Raw genomic sequence first — 14,458 nt, forward strand, 5'->3', positions numbered from 1 at the left:
CAGTTCTAACCATGGCCGTTCTAACCAAAACTTATGTCTGCCTGAACTTTTCTGCAAACTGACAGCAAACCTCTGAACAAAAGCACTACTACTACTTTTTGAATGACCTCAATTAGGTTGGTCGACCAGAAAACATTTTTGCACCAAGTATGTCACAAACCAGCCAGCAAGGCCTGATGTTCAACTGAAGGGGGTGAAAATTTGTAATTTGTTCAAGGTGTCCGCAATAACTCTCCTAATCATTACAAAAGACACCATACAACCTTTTTAAATGTTTACCAACAACCTGAACTGACAGTCGGGTCCTTGGGTAGACAGTGTACACATTGGCACATCATCCTATAGGTAAAATATCAAGGTGACATTTTATAACTGGGTCGAGATTCTAACCCAGGCTTGTCAGCCTCAAAGGGAGTATCGACATACCTCTCAGCTTTCCTCCTAACCAAAGAGCTAGAAAAGGATTACAAGAATGTTCAGGTTTTATAACCTCTTTTTGTCTTTTGTAGCATAACATCAAACTGTGCAAAAAAATGTTAACCAAAAGTATAAGAGTTTAACGTTGTACATATTTGAATGATTTGAGATGTGTTGGCTTGCTTGAAAGATTCTCGCTTCAACACAGAAGACTCCAACTGATGTTTACTTTTCAACATTCTACTTACGTACTGTATGTCGTCACATACGTATTTAAAGTTGTTTTTTTCCAATCAATATTTTCATTTTCGTAAACATATAATTCCACTTTTCAAGCTGCTAAACATCTACCACAAAATATGGACGAGTAACAATATTAACAAAAAACGTGAACTTTTTTTGCCCTCCATTGAGAATACTTGTACACAAGGCCGGCCCCAGACGTTTGCCGTTACATTTACTATGAGTCAAAAACTAAGAGACAGAGTCGACACAAAGTAAAATTGTTTTCAGAGAATGTATTTAGAAAAAACAATCGATAAATAAATATTACATTGATAACTGAATAAACAACAGGAAGCAGGATTTATGGTTCAAAATAATTATTTGCATCAAATACTGATTCAAAAGGAGCACTGGTTACGCTGTACTCTTTCAAATACCCAAAAGTAACTCAGCCTTTATTTCTACAGGCAATAAAACAATGCCGTCCACAAAGGAAATACAAAGTGAGAAATTAACCTGGCACATTGTGATTGTTATTTTTATTTGATAATAGTTACCTATGTACAAACATCTTTTCACTTAAAAAATCTCAAGGTCTCACAATCGGTGGTGGTGGTGGTCGTGGTGGTGGTGGATTGTTATCTCCACCACTGAAGGTTGATAAAGGTTATGTTTTCACCCATGTCTGTTTGTTGTCGGTCTGTCTGTCTATGAGCAGGATGTCCCAAAAAGTTATGGATGGATTCTGACGAAATTTGGTGGGCAAGTTGGGTGTGTGTCAAGGTCGAATTGAATAGATTTTGGTAAAGGTCCGGATCTAGATCCAGATGCAACAATTTTTAAGTGATTCTTCACCGTTGAGAGATATTGCTAACAACGATATACAGCATGATATCTCAAAAAGTTATCGACAGATTTGGATAAAACGTGGTGGACAAGTTGGGTGTGTCAAGGTCGAATTGATTCGATTTTGGTAAAGGTCCGGATCTAGATCCGGATGCAACAATTTTTAAGTGATTCTTCACCGTTGAGAGATATTGCTAACAACGATATACAGCATGATATCTCAAAAAGTTATCGACAGATTTGGATAAAACTTGGTGGACAGGTTGAGTGTGTGGCAAGGACTTGATTTTGGTGAAGACCCATCCAGATCTGGATACAATAATTTTAAAGTGATTCTTCGCCATTGAGAGATGGGGCCAAAAATGATACCGAGCATGATATTTCAAAAAGTTATGGATGGAATATGACAAAACTTGATGTAGTAATTGGTTAGGTGACAAGAACAAGACGATTCAATTTTGGTTCAAGTCCGAATCCAGATCCGGCCTATCAGTGGGATAAAAAACATATACTGTTCAGCCTGGCGGAGGTATGCGCAGTTCTTGCTTTCTTTCATTTGGATAGTTTTCATTACAATCGTTATTATTCAACCAGCAAAGTGAACCGTCATGAACAAGGTTTCATTCTTTGGATATGGATAAACATTTTGTGAAAATTACTAACAAAGATTTTTTTTCAATGTTATTTGTTACATTCACCATCACAACCTCCTCTGCTGCACCTTTGATGAAACAGATAACCTCTAATACTTGATCAGTCATAGTGGGTTTGTTTTGCTTTGTTTTTTTTAAATCAGGATTTTACAACCAGGGCTCAAATGTTATTGAGATGATGAGGATGTGAGCTCCCTCTTCAGACTTCCTTCCTTAAAAAATAACAAGTTCTCAAACTGAATGCTGGATCTCAAAATAGATCCTGTTGCCTTCTCTGTGGAATGAAAGAGGACCAGTTTTTAGAGCATCTGTCGCAATGACGATGCCATTACCAGGCAGTCACAGTTTGTGCCTTGAGAAGAGTGTCTTCCCGATGTTTGGTTTTCTCCAACTCTTCTTCAACATCGTAGTCACGTTCTCGTCTACACCTAGAGGTAAAACACAGAAGAATGACAGATCAAATAAAGCAATGTAGAATGAGAATATTGCCATCCCAAATATATATGTCAACCATGTTCAAACAGAACTCATCAAAGTGTTTTTTGAAGATTTATAGATGTAGAGGAGATTGTGATAAACAGCAGAGTCTTGTTTCTCACATTTGTATGCAAGTAGATTTCATGATATGTTAAAAGTGTTGAGCCTGTGTCTGTGGAAGTTGAGGAATATCAAGTTTCTCTAAAATCCATACCTTGTGGCTAACAACACCACGACAGCCAGCAAGAGGCTGAGAGCGGAAAGTGCGATGGCAGTGAGCGATAGAGTTTTGGAATCACTTTGCATATTTGTCTTAATTCTGAATGGGATCCTTTCATCACAACGTTCACCTTTGAAGTTTTTTTGACACCTGCAATAAAATACATCCTTAAATTATGATTGAAGTCCACCATTTGTAAAACACAATACTATGATCTGAAAGACAAAAAGATATGCTCATAAAGGTTTCTGCAGATGCAAAAATGGCCGGTATTTCACATTTCTCTCTCACACCTCTCATATATCTCATGCATTGTCCTTTCTTTCCTCTATCTTTCTCCTCATATGAGAGGATATTGAAGAGGTAGCGTGTTTACCTTTGAGTTGTACAGTCTGGGTTTGATTCTCACCTCGACTGTCAACTGTCAAATTGGTGCTACACAGGTAGAGTGTTGCATGAATACGCATCCATCCCTTGTGCAGAGGTTAAGCTGAGTGTCCCTTCAGCTACCATTAATTTTTAGATGTTAAAGATTCCCTTTTAATGAAGAATATAGTGAGGTACCGCTCGCATCCAGTCTCCCAATTTCCTGCACTGATCTATAGGAGACACTGCATTGGTGGCACAATACATATATATATATATATATATATATATATATATATATATATATATATATATATATATATATATATATATACAGTGGTACCTCGGCTTACGAGTGCCCCAACGTACGAGTTTTTCGGGATACGAGCCGTCGCTCGGGCGGTTTGTTGCTTTGGGATACGAGCCGAGATCCGATGTACGAGCTCAAAAAATTTATTTTTTTGAATTTTCCGGTTGTGGCTTCCGGTTCCGGTCACGCGGTTATCTTGCCGTGAAAGCATCTCTGCTTGGATATAAAACACGCAATCGTCGAAATACATGAGCGAGGAATCTCCTTGCTCCAGCCGGTGACGTCATCGGCGGGGATCCCCGCCTCCAGAGTGGCTGGTCACGTGACCGCCAAAGCGTGTCGCGCGTGCGGGTATAATGAGCTACACCTGTGGATCACGTGACCACGGAAGCACGCCTCGCTTGAGAGGCATGGCTTTCGGTTTGCGTTTTGCTTTATAAGGCGCGATAAATGGGCTTTTGAGTGTTAGCGGTTCATGGCGGTTCATGGCGGTTGACGGTTCATGACGGTTCATGACGGTTCATGGCGTTGACGGTCAAAAACCCATTACATCAATTTTACCAGGCACTGTACAGTAAGTACAGTGGACACCAAATGCACGGTGGAAGGCTAGAAGTAGAAGATCGTCCAAGACAAGTGAGAATAAGCCATACTTTGGAGGAGATGACGTCATTCGCTGGTCCGATAACCAAAGATGTGGTATAAAAAACCAGGTGAGCTAACAATGCAGCAATGAAGGAATTCGGCCAAGGCACCGGCACACAACGACCTACCTACATCGAAAGACTCAATGCCAATGGTGACAGAAGCCAAGACGGCCGGCTTAAACACCGCCGAAAGACCACGGTGTACCAACTTACGATGCAGAACATCTTGCACTTAATATGATGACAACAGGTGCCATGCTCTGACGTACCATTACAGGTACAGGTACAGTACACGTGAGCACAGAGCAAAAGTTCACTGAAACCGAGATTAAGAAAAAACACCTCGTGGTCCGTGCTCGATATCCGAGTTTCAATCTTTTCAAACACATGATGCTCTCGGTCACGGTATCTCCTGCGAGCTGCTTCTCCTTCAACCACACAAACAACAACTTCTCCATATCTTCATGGATAGAGGTCCGGAGCTTTGAAATAATCGTAACGCCCTTGGCTGGCGTTATAGCCTTTATGGACTCCTTCTGCTTCAAAATCGTACATATCGTAGAAGGAGTACGATCGTACTGCCTCGCCAAGTTGACAACACGCACACCTCACCTGGCATGCTCTTCTCCTCTGCTTAATAAAACCAGTTTATTTCTTTACATTCTCTTGTATTATGTACAGTATATACGAGGTCGTGCTTGTTTATACATTATTTGTTATTTATAAAGTACATTTTTGTTATTTAAAAGCACCTAACAAAAAAAATTGGTGTTTTTTTTTTGAGGCTGGAACGGATTAATAGCATTTCAATGCATTTGAATGGGAAAATTTGCTTTGACTTACGAGCGATTTGGCTTACGAGCTCCGTCACGGAACGGATTAAACTCGTAAGCCGAGGTACCACTGTATATATATTGTCACGTCTGTGGCTCCAGTGAACACAGAAACCTCAGCACCAAGACATTAGTCTCAAGAAATCGACCAAACGATCTTTTATTGCACTGCCTTCAATTCATTGATTCTAACTTCTCCAAGGAGCATTTAATTGGGCCGAAAAAACGGAGGCAAACACACACAAAAATGGGTGGCTGAAACCTGTTTTCTTACCTTTTAAAGGATTTATTTGTAAAGAAAACATGGAAGAGGTTAACAAGACGCTATAAACAAAAACAGAATGAATCAACCGAGTCAAATGGACACAAAGAGGTAAATGGTAATATGCAAACGTATGTACAATGATTTGAAATAAAGCGATTCCTAACCCACTAGGCATCACAGATCACAGTCATGCAACAAAAGAATTATATGTGAGACTTCCCTTTCTCTGATGTGCAGGGTGTAAGCTAGACTCATATATATATATATATATATATATATATATATATATATATATATATATATATATATATAGACTGTATATGTATATATATAAATATATATATATATAGACTGTATATATATATATATATGTATATATATATATGTATATATATATATATATATATATATATGTATATATATATATATGTATATATGTATATGTATATATATATATATACAGTCTATCTATCCCGATATATATATAAATATATACAGTCTCCTATCTATCCCGACCTTTACGACCCTTCCTCCTCCTATATATACAGGAGATCGGGGCAGCGCTCGTCACGCTGTTATGTTCGTTGATTATTATCCCCGCCGATCGCACTGCACCCCCTGGTTTTGGTTTGCACTGGTGGGAACGATGGTCTGTGTGGCAGACAGGCTGTTGGTTCCTTGCGGGTTATGCGGTATTTACCGTGTGAGACATAATTCGTGGCTGGTGCTCACCATTAAAGCTAGGAGGTGCCTTGATCATATATATATATACATATATATATATATATATATATATATATATATATATATATATATATATATATATATATATATATATATATACATACATACATACATACATACATACATATATATATATATATATATATATATATATATATATATATATATAAATATATATATATATATATGTAAACAGTATGTATCAACATGCCTAATCTTTCAGGATCCAAATTTTACTTCAAAGCCTCTGGGAAAATGGACTTCATGTCAGCATTTGTGGCGTGGAAGAATTTGATTTATTCATCGCACATAAGAATGAAATTTAAGAGTGCTAAGTTTTACTTAACAAGTTTTAACAAGAAAATTTTTCAAGAGGTAGAATGTTCCACCCCTACTGTTCTCAAGTCAACAAACACAAGTAACCTCAACCCCCTTTCCAAATACTCCACCCCCCCCCCCCCATCCCTTATTCTACGTTCCAAGGGGTCTTCACTATCCTCGAAATGTTTGGTTCAGGTCAATTAAAGCAGTTAAAAAGATTCCAAACTTCCCCCTCTTCCAAACCTGATTTTTTTTTTGGCATTAGACCTCTGTGTGGCCTACATTATCACTAAAAGTTTGCAGGTCATCACGTAGGCCATTACAGAGACCCTCCTACCTCCCACCCTCCATGCCAAATCCCAATATATTGAAGAAACTATAAAAGGTTATAATTGTATTTTCTTCCCATAAATCCCCCATGAGGCCTCCATTATGCAGCCACGTTTCATAGCACTAGGGCTAACGTGAATAGCCGGACCCAGATTTTGAGAACCCCCTCTTCCCTCCTCTCCCACACCACCTCCCTCCCCGATAATTACTACTCCACCCCCAACCCATGTTTTACTCCCCATTGTCCCCCATTATGTAGTAAATTTAGTTGCGATCACGCAAGCCATCACTAATATCTTCCCCGCCCCTCCCTCCCCCCTCCCCCCCCCCCATCACACTTGACACTCCCCATGAGGCCCCATTGTATCTGCCAAGTTTTGTGGCCGACAATATTCTCTTCTCAAGACATACAAGATATAAGGAAAAGGACAGACAGACAGACAGAAAAATAGAGTGTGACAATAAGGGCAGCTTTGCGTTTGCGTCAGATTTTCCTGATGTGAGACTTGTTTGCAAACATGTCACAGGTGGACCAATAACTAGTTTATAAATCCACCATTAGCCCTCCAGAATTTTCTTGTTTCCTTCTAACGGTTACAGTGGTTTTATGTGGAAGATATAAGTCCTTCCATGGATTCCAAAACAACATAAATAAACACATTGCTGACAATAACCAGAGCAAACAGCCTGCCAGGTAGAACGATGACGTCATTATAATTAAGCCACACCCACAGCAAAACGTGTCAGCTTTTGGATTGTATACTCACAAGCAACTTGCCATTTTCACCTTCCTCCTGTATATGCACGTTCCGTTAACACAGTAATCTTTGAATTCTTCTTGGCATTTTGATTTTCTTTTAGGCTCCTTTTTTCTCTTTCCCCCATTCTTCCTCTCTTTACGACCCTTCCTCCTCCTCCTCCTCTTCTTATTCTTCCCCTTCTCTGGCTTGGGCTCCTCTTCTTGTCTGGCCTGCAATGCCTGCACAGGAGCAATGGGGTACTCGGTGGCTAACAGCATTCCTTCATCCTCGGTCACTGTGGTCACGAGAAATCCATTTTCTCCTTCTGCGCTGCCTTGTTCAAGCATGTCTTCTTCGAGGTCCGTGCTAGTTTCCAGGGCAGCCTCTGTGCTTTGCATATCCGCTGGAATGATCAGCACTACATGTCCACAGGGAAGGGTTGGGTACAGGTGAGAAGGAGGAAAGCATTCACTTTATTTCTTTGAAGTTCATACAGTACTGCAACTTTTTTTTTTGTCCACCAAGTTCCTCATACATGGCCATTCAAGAAAAGAGTGGTACAAATACAGTATATCAAGGGTAATCCTCATTGAAGCACCATTGTAATAAGGAAAAACATATAACCATCCAGAATAAAAAATACTACAACTGCAGAAATGAGGATTATTAATATTGACTTGAACTTAGCCATGACATTTTAACCTGTGCTTTCAAAATGCATTCGATATCAGAGTCAAAAGAAAATCGTGACTTTCAAAACAGAATGTACAGAAGAGATTTTTGAGTTTTTACATTCTGAAAACTTCATAAAATAAAAGTTCCAGCGAACACGACTCATGGTTCGACCTCGAAAGCTCACCTCCCATGACAAGTGGTATGAGCACAGACCAAGAGAGCTTCATTGCGACACGTGTAAAATTCTGCAGAGGTTTGACAAGGTTTCTGTCGCCTCCCGCAGTGTGCCCAGTACAGCTGCTCCGTGATTGTTACCGAGAGTCGGAGCTTTAAAGGCGCAGCCAGGTCGCAGGGGTGGAGGTGAAGGCATCGGTACAGGGAGGGGTCATGTATTGTTCCGGGGGAAACACTGACGTGACTACCCGGCAGAAGCAACTGGGCCTGGCTATTTATCCCGCCCACGTCATTCTTAACGTTCCTAATAAACATATATTGTCGCCTGCACATCTCAAGTTGTCTAGATATTTTCCATCAGAAAGGCAAATCACTCGCAAAGTCAGGACACTGGTAGAACAATGTTATGGTCACTGAACTAGCGCTTAAGAAGTTATGGATTTGAATCTTGCAGAAGAAAACAGTAAAAAAAAAAAAAAAAAAGTTTTTTTTATCTAGTCTTGTGAAAAAAACTGAGCTCCTCTCACAGAATTGCCTTGTCATTATTGATGGTTTTCAGGTAGGCGGTCAACCTACCTGTCCCCACCAGGTCTGCTCTGCATGGAACCCCAGTCCACACTTTTTGTGTTTGACTTTTAATCCACCAGGCAACTTGGATGCTGACATTCCTCCTAGTACAGTGGTTCCAAACCTTTTTTCTGTCGTTTCCCCCTTCAACCAATTCAACCATCCGGATTTCCCCCCACCCTCCCCCCTTATATATATATGAACAAGGGAAAAAGTAGCCAAAACACAAAATTTATTCGCTTAATAACATAAATAACATAATAAATAACACAAAAATATAGCAACACACACACTCCTGCACACATACAAACCTACACACACACACAGAGACACATACACACTCACACATATAAATTTTATTTAAAAAATTTATTCTACTGTATATAAATTTTTATTTACCGACGATGTTATAAATGTTTATGTTAAGGAAAAAGTCGAAGAACAAAACAATTAAAGATTTGAGATTTATTCACTAAAGCACAATATTACACGAATGCTAATATTGTATTTCCCTTGGAATAAGTTTCCCCCCTGGAATCCTAAAATTTCCCCCCAGGGGAAATTTCCCCCAGGTTGGGAAATGCTGTCCTAGTAAAATAATATATATTCCTCCTTGTAATAATATTAGTAATAATAATAACAATAATATTAGTAATAGTAATAATTCCTCCTGGTAATAAAAAGAGGATGACAGGTATGGTACATTCCCAGTATAATAACAGCGTGACAGCCTTCTGAAATAGCAGGGGGACAGGTTATACACTCTGGTCTGGAATCACATCCAGACTAGCAGATCAAAGACGAGTATGTCACTTGTAAATTATCCTGACATCCTCTGTCACATATTGTAGCAACCAGGGCTGTCAGGATGGCCTGGAGGTACGCACACCGTTTAGTTTAGAGGTAAGCCGTCTAGCCTGGGTCTGAATCTTGGCCCAGCTATAAACTGTTCTCCTGACGTTTCACACGCAAGGTGATTCATCAATGTGTGTGCCGTCCCTCGGTTGGACGGTTGGAAGTTAAACTGGGCCTCCCATCTACAGGCATTTGTTGGTGGACATTTAAGACCCCACCGTGTCCTTTGAGAGTAGACGAATAGACGAGATATCGCCGGCACTATGAACAAATTCCAAATTCCTGCCCTAAAATATACAGGGGCCACCGCAACAGCAGCACAGGCAATGATGCAAACCACCAGCCACAGGTTGCACACAAAATGAATAGCAACCAGAATATTGGTGCTGCTATTGATCTTAATCGGAGACTTGGATTGAAGTTTGAGATCTTTGTCGGCGAGGGCATGGTTTTTCGAAGCTGCACACGCTCTCCATGCTTTCGAAGTTAAGTAATTGTTCACAATTGTATTTTTGTCGAAACTGCATTTATCTTTCGGTGTGTGTACCTATAGTGTGTCCCGGGGAAGATTCTTGGTGTTAATCTTTCATACCTGTATAAAAAATCGTGGGCTATTTTGTGCCGCGTTTTTTGCGGCCGAGTACTTTGTTTCCTACCTTGAGGCTTTTTTTCATTCAGCGGTCGATTGTGGTTCATTTACTTTCGTTCTCAGTTTTTCCCAGTCTTTTCACCCCATTCTTCCTTGTTTAAAATCTCAACAAAAAAAAAACATTTCCTTCTTTGTTCTTATTCATTGTTCTTATTCGTTTATTCGTTGTTCTTATTCGTTTATTCGTTGTTCTTATTCGTTCATTCGCTCTTCGACCATGTGTTTCACCCCCATTTCCCCAGATAGTTTTCACTGTTCAATTTTAAAATGTTTGAACTTTCCCCTGAAGTGATGTATTCTGTCGTATATTATAACACTTTTTTCTTCTTCTTCTTTAAAAGGTTGCTTTCGACTTGCTCACCAAATCTGTTCATTCCAAAAAAAAATTCCATCTCTTACAGTGCCTCTTTCATACATTCTCTAAAGTCAACTGCAGTCCACCCCCCCCACCCCCCTCCAGCGTCCTTAAATGTATCTTTGACTCGAAAGTCACAAGAAACTCATTTTGCAATAAATGTTCGTTTCCCATTGATCGTACACTTTCTAAAATCCAAACTCTCTCCTCCCCTCCAAATCTTCCCCATCACCCATCCCTTTCAAGTCTCCCCCCTTGCCCCTCCCCTCCAAATCTTCCCCATCACCCATCCCTTTCAAGTCTCCCCCCTTGCCCCTCCCCTCCAAATCTTCCCCATCACCCATCCCTTTCAAATCCCCCCCCTTGCCCCTTCCCTCCTAAACTCCCCCCTAACCCCTACCCTCATAAACTCCCCCCTCACCCCTCCCCTTCAAATCTCCCCATCCTCATTTTTTCTCCATTTCCCTCCTCTCACCCCTCCTCAAAGCATCCTCCCCGCTTCTTACCCCTTCCAACTCTCACCTCCATCTCCTCCAACCTTCTGCCTCACTCTGCCCCCCCCCCCCTCAAATAACACCTCACTGTGCCTCACCCAATCACCATCAAACCTTTTGTCCTCCCCATCCTTCCCTTTCTCCTCGCTATTCGGAAATCTCTGACACACTTTCAACAGCTCTCCCTACCTCTTCCTCCTCTTCCACATCTTACCCTACCCCTCCCTCCCCACCCCCCCCCCCCCCCCCGTTCTGTATCCGATGCTCCCCCTTCCTCTTCATTAAGAGTATGGACCTCAAACATCCGGGGCCTTCGCTCAAACTTGACTGATCTCTCCAAAAAGGCTGCTTCTGACAAACCAGACTTGATCTGCTGAACAGAAACTTTCCTCCTTCATGATGTCTCTGATTCCTTAATATCTCTCCCGGGTTACTCCCTCCTCCGGTATGATAGACCTGAGCCTCGTCCTGGAGGTGGGGTTGCTATCTTTATCAAAAACCCTCTTCCTCACTCGCTCTGCAATGCCCTCTCTCCACCTCACCCCCAGGAGTACCTCTGGCTACGGCTTCCTCTCCGCTCCCACCTTTTGTTCATATGTGTTTTGTATCGTCCTCCAAACAGTGATGACTGAATTTACATTTCGCTGCCTGACAACATGGACCAACTTCTATCAACTCATCCCAACTCTCTCTTCCTCATATGTGGTGATTTCAATTGTCACCATGCCAGTTGGCTGGGTGTGGGTACTTCTCTCAAAAGCCATGACTCCTCAGCAAAGGACTTCTGCGACTCACTGGAACTGACACAATCTGTCAAATTCCGGACCTGGATCTCAGGCAACGGAGCATCTTCTCTTCTAGACTTGGTTATGACTAACTTCCCTGCAAATGTCTGCTGCTCTTCTTCTGCTCCAATCGGCTCATCTGATCATGTGCTTGTTAAAGTGGACATCTCTCTGACCATTCTCAGAGAGCCTCCTCAGCGTTGAAGAGTCTGGCATTTCACTCAGGCCAACTGGCACGGTCTTCAAGCAGCCATCAATCATCTGGACTGGTCTCCCATCTCTACCGCCTCTGACATCAACTCATCCTGGGAACTCTTCCAAAGTAAATTGCTCTCTCTCATGCACAGATTTATCCCATCTCGCCTTCAGTTTTCATACCCTTCCTCCCGTCCATGGTACACGTAATCTTGTGGTGTGGCAGTTTCCCAGAAACAACTTGCCTTCGCCTTCTGGAAAGCAAATCCAAAGGAAGGAAACCTCATTTCCTTTCACAAAGCCCGAAACAAGTGTGTGTCCACCCTCAGGAGAGCCAGGAAATAATATCTCTCCACTCTCAAGACCGAACTCTCAAACCTGTCTCCCTCTTCCAAATCCTGGTGGCTTCTGTTCAAATCCGTTTCTGGTGTTAGTTCCACCTCCTTCCCCTCCCTTCCCTCAAACGGCTACACAGCTGACTCCGCACGTGAAAAAGCTGAATGCCTCAACTCTGTGTTTGCCTCTAAATCTTGTGTCCCAAACCCATCCCTCTCTGTACCCACCGTACCCAGTCGTACCCAGCTGTTCCTGGACGGTGTGTCCTTTCCTCCTGACAAGGTGGAAAAGTTTCTGTCAACCCTCGACTCTGATTCTGCAACCGGACCTGACGGCATCAGCCCATGGGGCCTAAAATCCTGCTCCGCCGTTCTTTCACTCCCTCTCTCTGTTCTCTTCACCCTCTCTTTTGCTCAAGGTCAACTGCCATCAGCTTGGAAAGCGGCCAACATCACCGCTTTACACAAAAAAGGTAAAGCAGATCCTTGCAACGACAGACCAATCAGCCTTCTCCCAATTATCAGCAAAGTCATGGAATACATCATTGCTTCGGATATCAAATCTTTCCTCATCTCAAATGGCTTGATCTCTGATCATCAATTTGGTTTCAGACCAGGTCACTCTACTCTAGACATGCTGCTTCTGCTGTCCCAACAATGGATGGAGGTCCTCAATGCCAAACAGGAAATTAGAGCTGTCTCCCTGGACATATCACATGCCTTTGATATGGTCTGGCACCCCGCTCTGCTCACCAAACTCTCCTCCTATGGTATCCATGGAAATCTCCACGCTTGGCTTGCGGACTTCCTCTCTAGTCGTAGTCAACATGTGGCCCTGAATGGGTTTCTCTCATCTCCCCTTCCTGTTCAGGCTGGAGTTCCCCAAGGCAGTGTTCTGGGCCCTGTACTTTTTCTGGTCTTCATCAATGGTCTCTCTGACTCTCTTGAAAATCCTCTCTATCTCTTTGCTGATGACTCCACTCTCTGCCACTTCATTCCTCATCCCTCAGATCGGCAGTCTGCAGCCTCCTCACTCTCTGCAGACCTGGACAAAATCACAGACTGGTCAAACAAGTGTGACATGTCTTTCAATCCTGACAAATCTCACACGCTTAGTATGTCTCTCCGAAAAGACCGACTGGACAACCCTCCCATCCACTTTCTGAATAATCCTCTCCAAGAAGTTATGTCACTCAAGCTGTTTGGTATCACTATCTGCCATGATCTTTCCTGGGAAAACCACATTTCAAATCTGGCCTCCAAAGCCAGTCGCCGACTGGGCATCCTCCGTCGTGCGAAGTCCTTCCTTGCCACACCTGAGCTCCTCACCACATACAAGGCTTTCATCCGCAGCTCAATGAAATACTGTTCTCCCCTCTGGCCCGATGCTCCAGCCTCATACCTAGCTCGGCTTCACGCTGTTGAAACCGAAGCTTTCAGAATCATTGGATCTCCCGCGATGAAGCTAACTCCGAGGGCCTTTCACTTACTCACCGCAGACAGGTTGGTGGGCTCTCTGTCTTCTACCGACTCCTCTCCGGCCTTGCTCCCACAGCTCTCTCTGGGCTCTGTCCCCCAAATATTCCTGCAGGTCGCACAAGATCTGCCTGCAACCCTCTTATGGTTAAACTGCCAAAATCAAGACTCTCTGCTCACCTTCACTCCTTCATTCCTCTTTTCTCCCACCTCTGGAACAAACTCCCTCACTCTCTTCAATCCCACTCCTCCCTTCAGGTCTTTAAAACAGCTGTTCACCACCATCTCTTATCTTCCCCCATCCAAAACCTTGATCTTTTGTAACCCCACGAATTTCACCCCAGATTCACCTTTTTGAAATACCAACTTCCTTCCTGGAAATCCTTGCAGTGTCGTTGTGTTTTATACTTCTCCCACCCCTCCCCCCTTCCCACGCATCCTCCCCCCAAGCCCTCCCACAGATCTCCCGATGTCCCTGCTCTCAAATGTTGTGTTTGTGTGCTT

At 42.4% G+C, this 14,458-nt stretch overlaps 1 protein-coding gene across 1 annotated transcript; it reads right to left on the reverse strand.

Moving 5' to 3' along the window:
• Window positions 1-920: 920 nt before the first annotated feature.
• Window positions 921-8,489, reverse strand: LOC137425070 (uncharacterized). Its single transcript, XM_068113083.2, has 4 exons — window positions 8,254-8,489; window positions 7,422-7,812; window positions 2,833-2,988; window positions 921-2,569 (listed from the first exon to the last, which is right to left on the reverse strand). Exons 1-4 carry the CDS (start codon window positions 8,294-8,296, stop codon window positions 2,470-2,472), a joined length of 690 nt encoding a protein of 229 aa, XP_067969184.2. The 5' UTR covers window positions 8,297-8,489; the 3' UTR covers window positions 921-2,469.
• Window positions 8,490-14,458: the final 5,969 nt, after the last annotated feature.

This window comes from Myxine glutinosa, chromosome 4 (assembly GCF_964187855.1).
Source record: "Myxine glutinosa chromosome 4, kmMyxGlut1.1, whole genome shotgun sequence".
In the NCBI taxonomy this organism is placed as follows: Eukaryota; Metazoa; Chordata; class Myxini; order Myxiniformes; family Myxinidae; genus Myxine; species Myxine glutinosa.

Bases quoted from the DNA above. Each gene is read 5' to 3' on its own strand.
- LOC137425070 (XM_068113083.2), bottom strand. From the start codon at position 8,296: ATGAAGCTCTCTTGGTCTGTGCTCATACCACTTGTCATGGGAG. The intron at 7,813-8,253 runs GTGAGCTTTCGA...GTGGACATGTAG, and splicing joins CATACCACTTGTCATGGGAG to TGCTGATCATTCCAGCGGAT. The intron at 2,989-7,421 runs GTGAGTATACAA...ATTTTATTGCAG, and splicing joins GTGAAAATGGCAAGTTGCTT to GTGTCAAAAAAACTTCAAAG.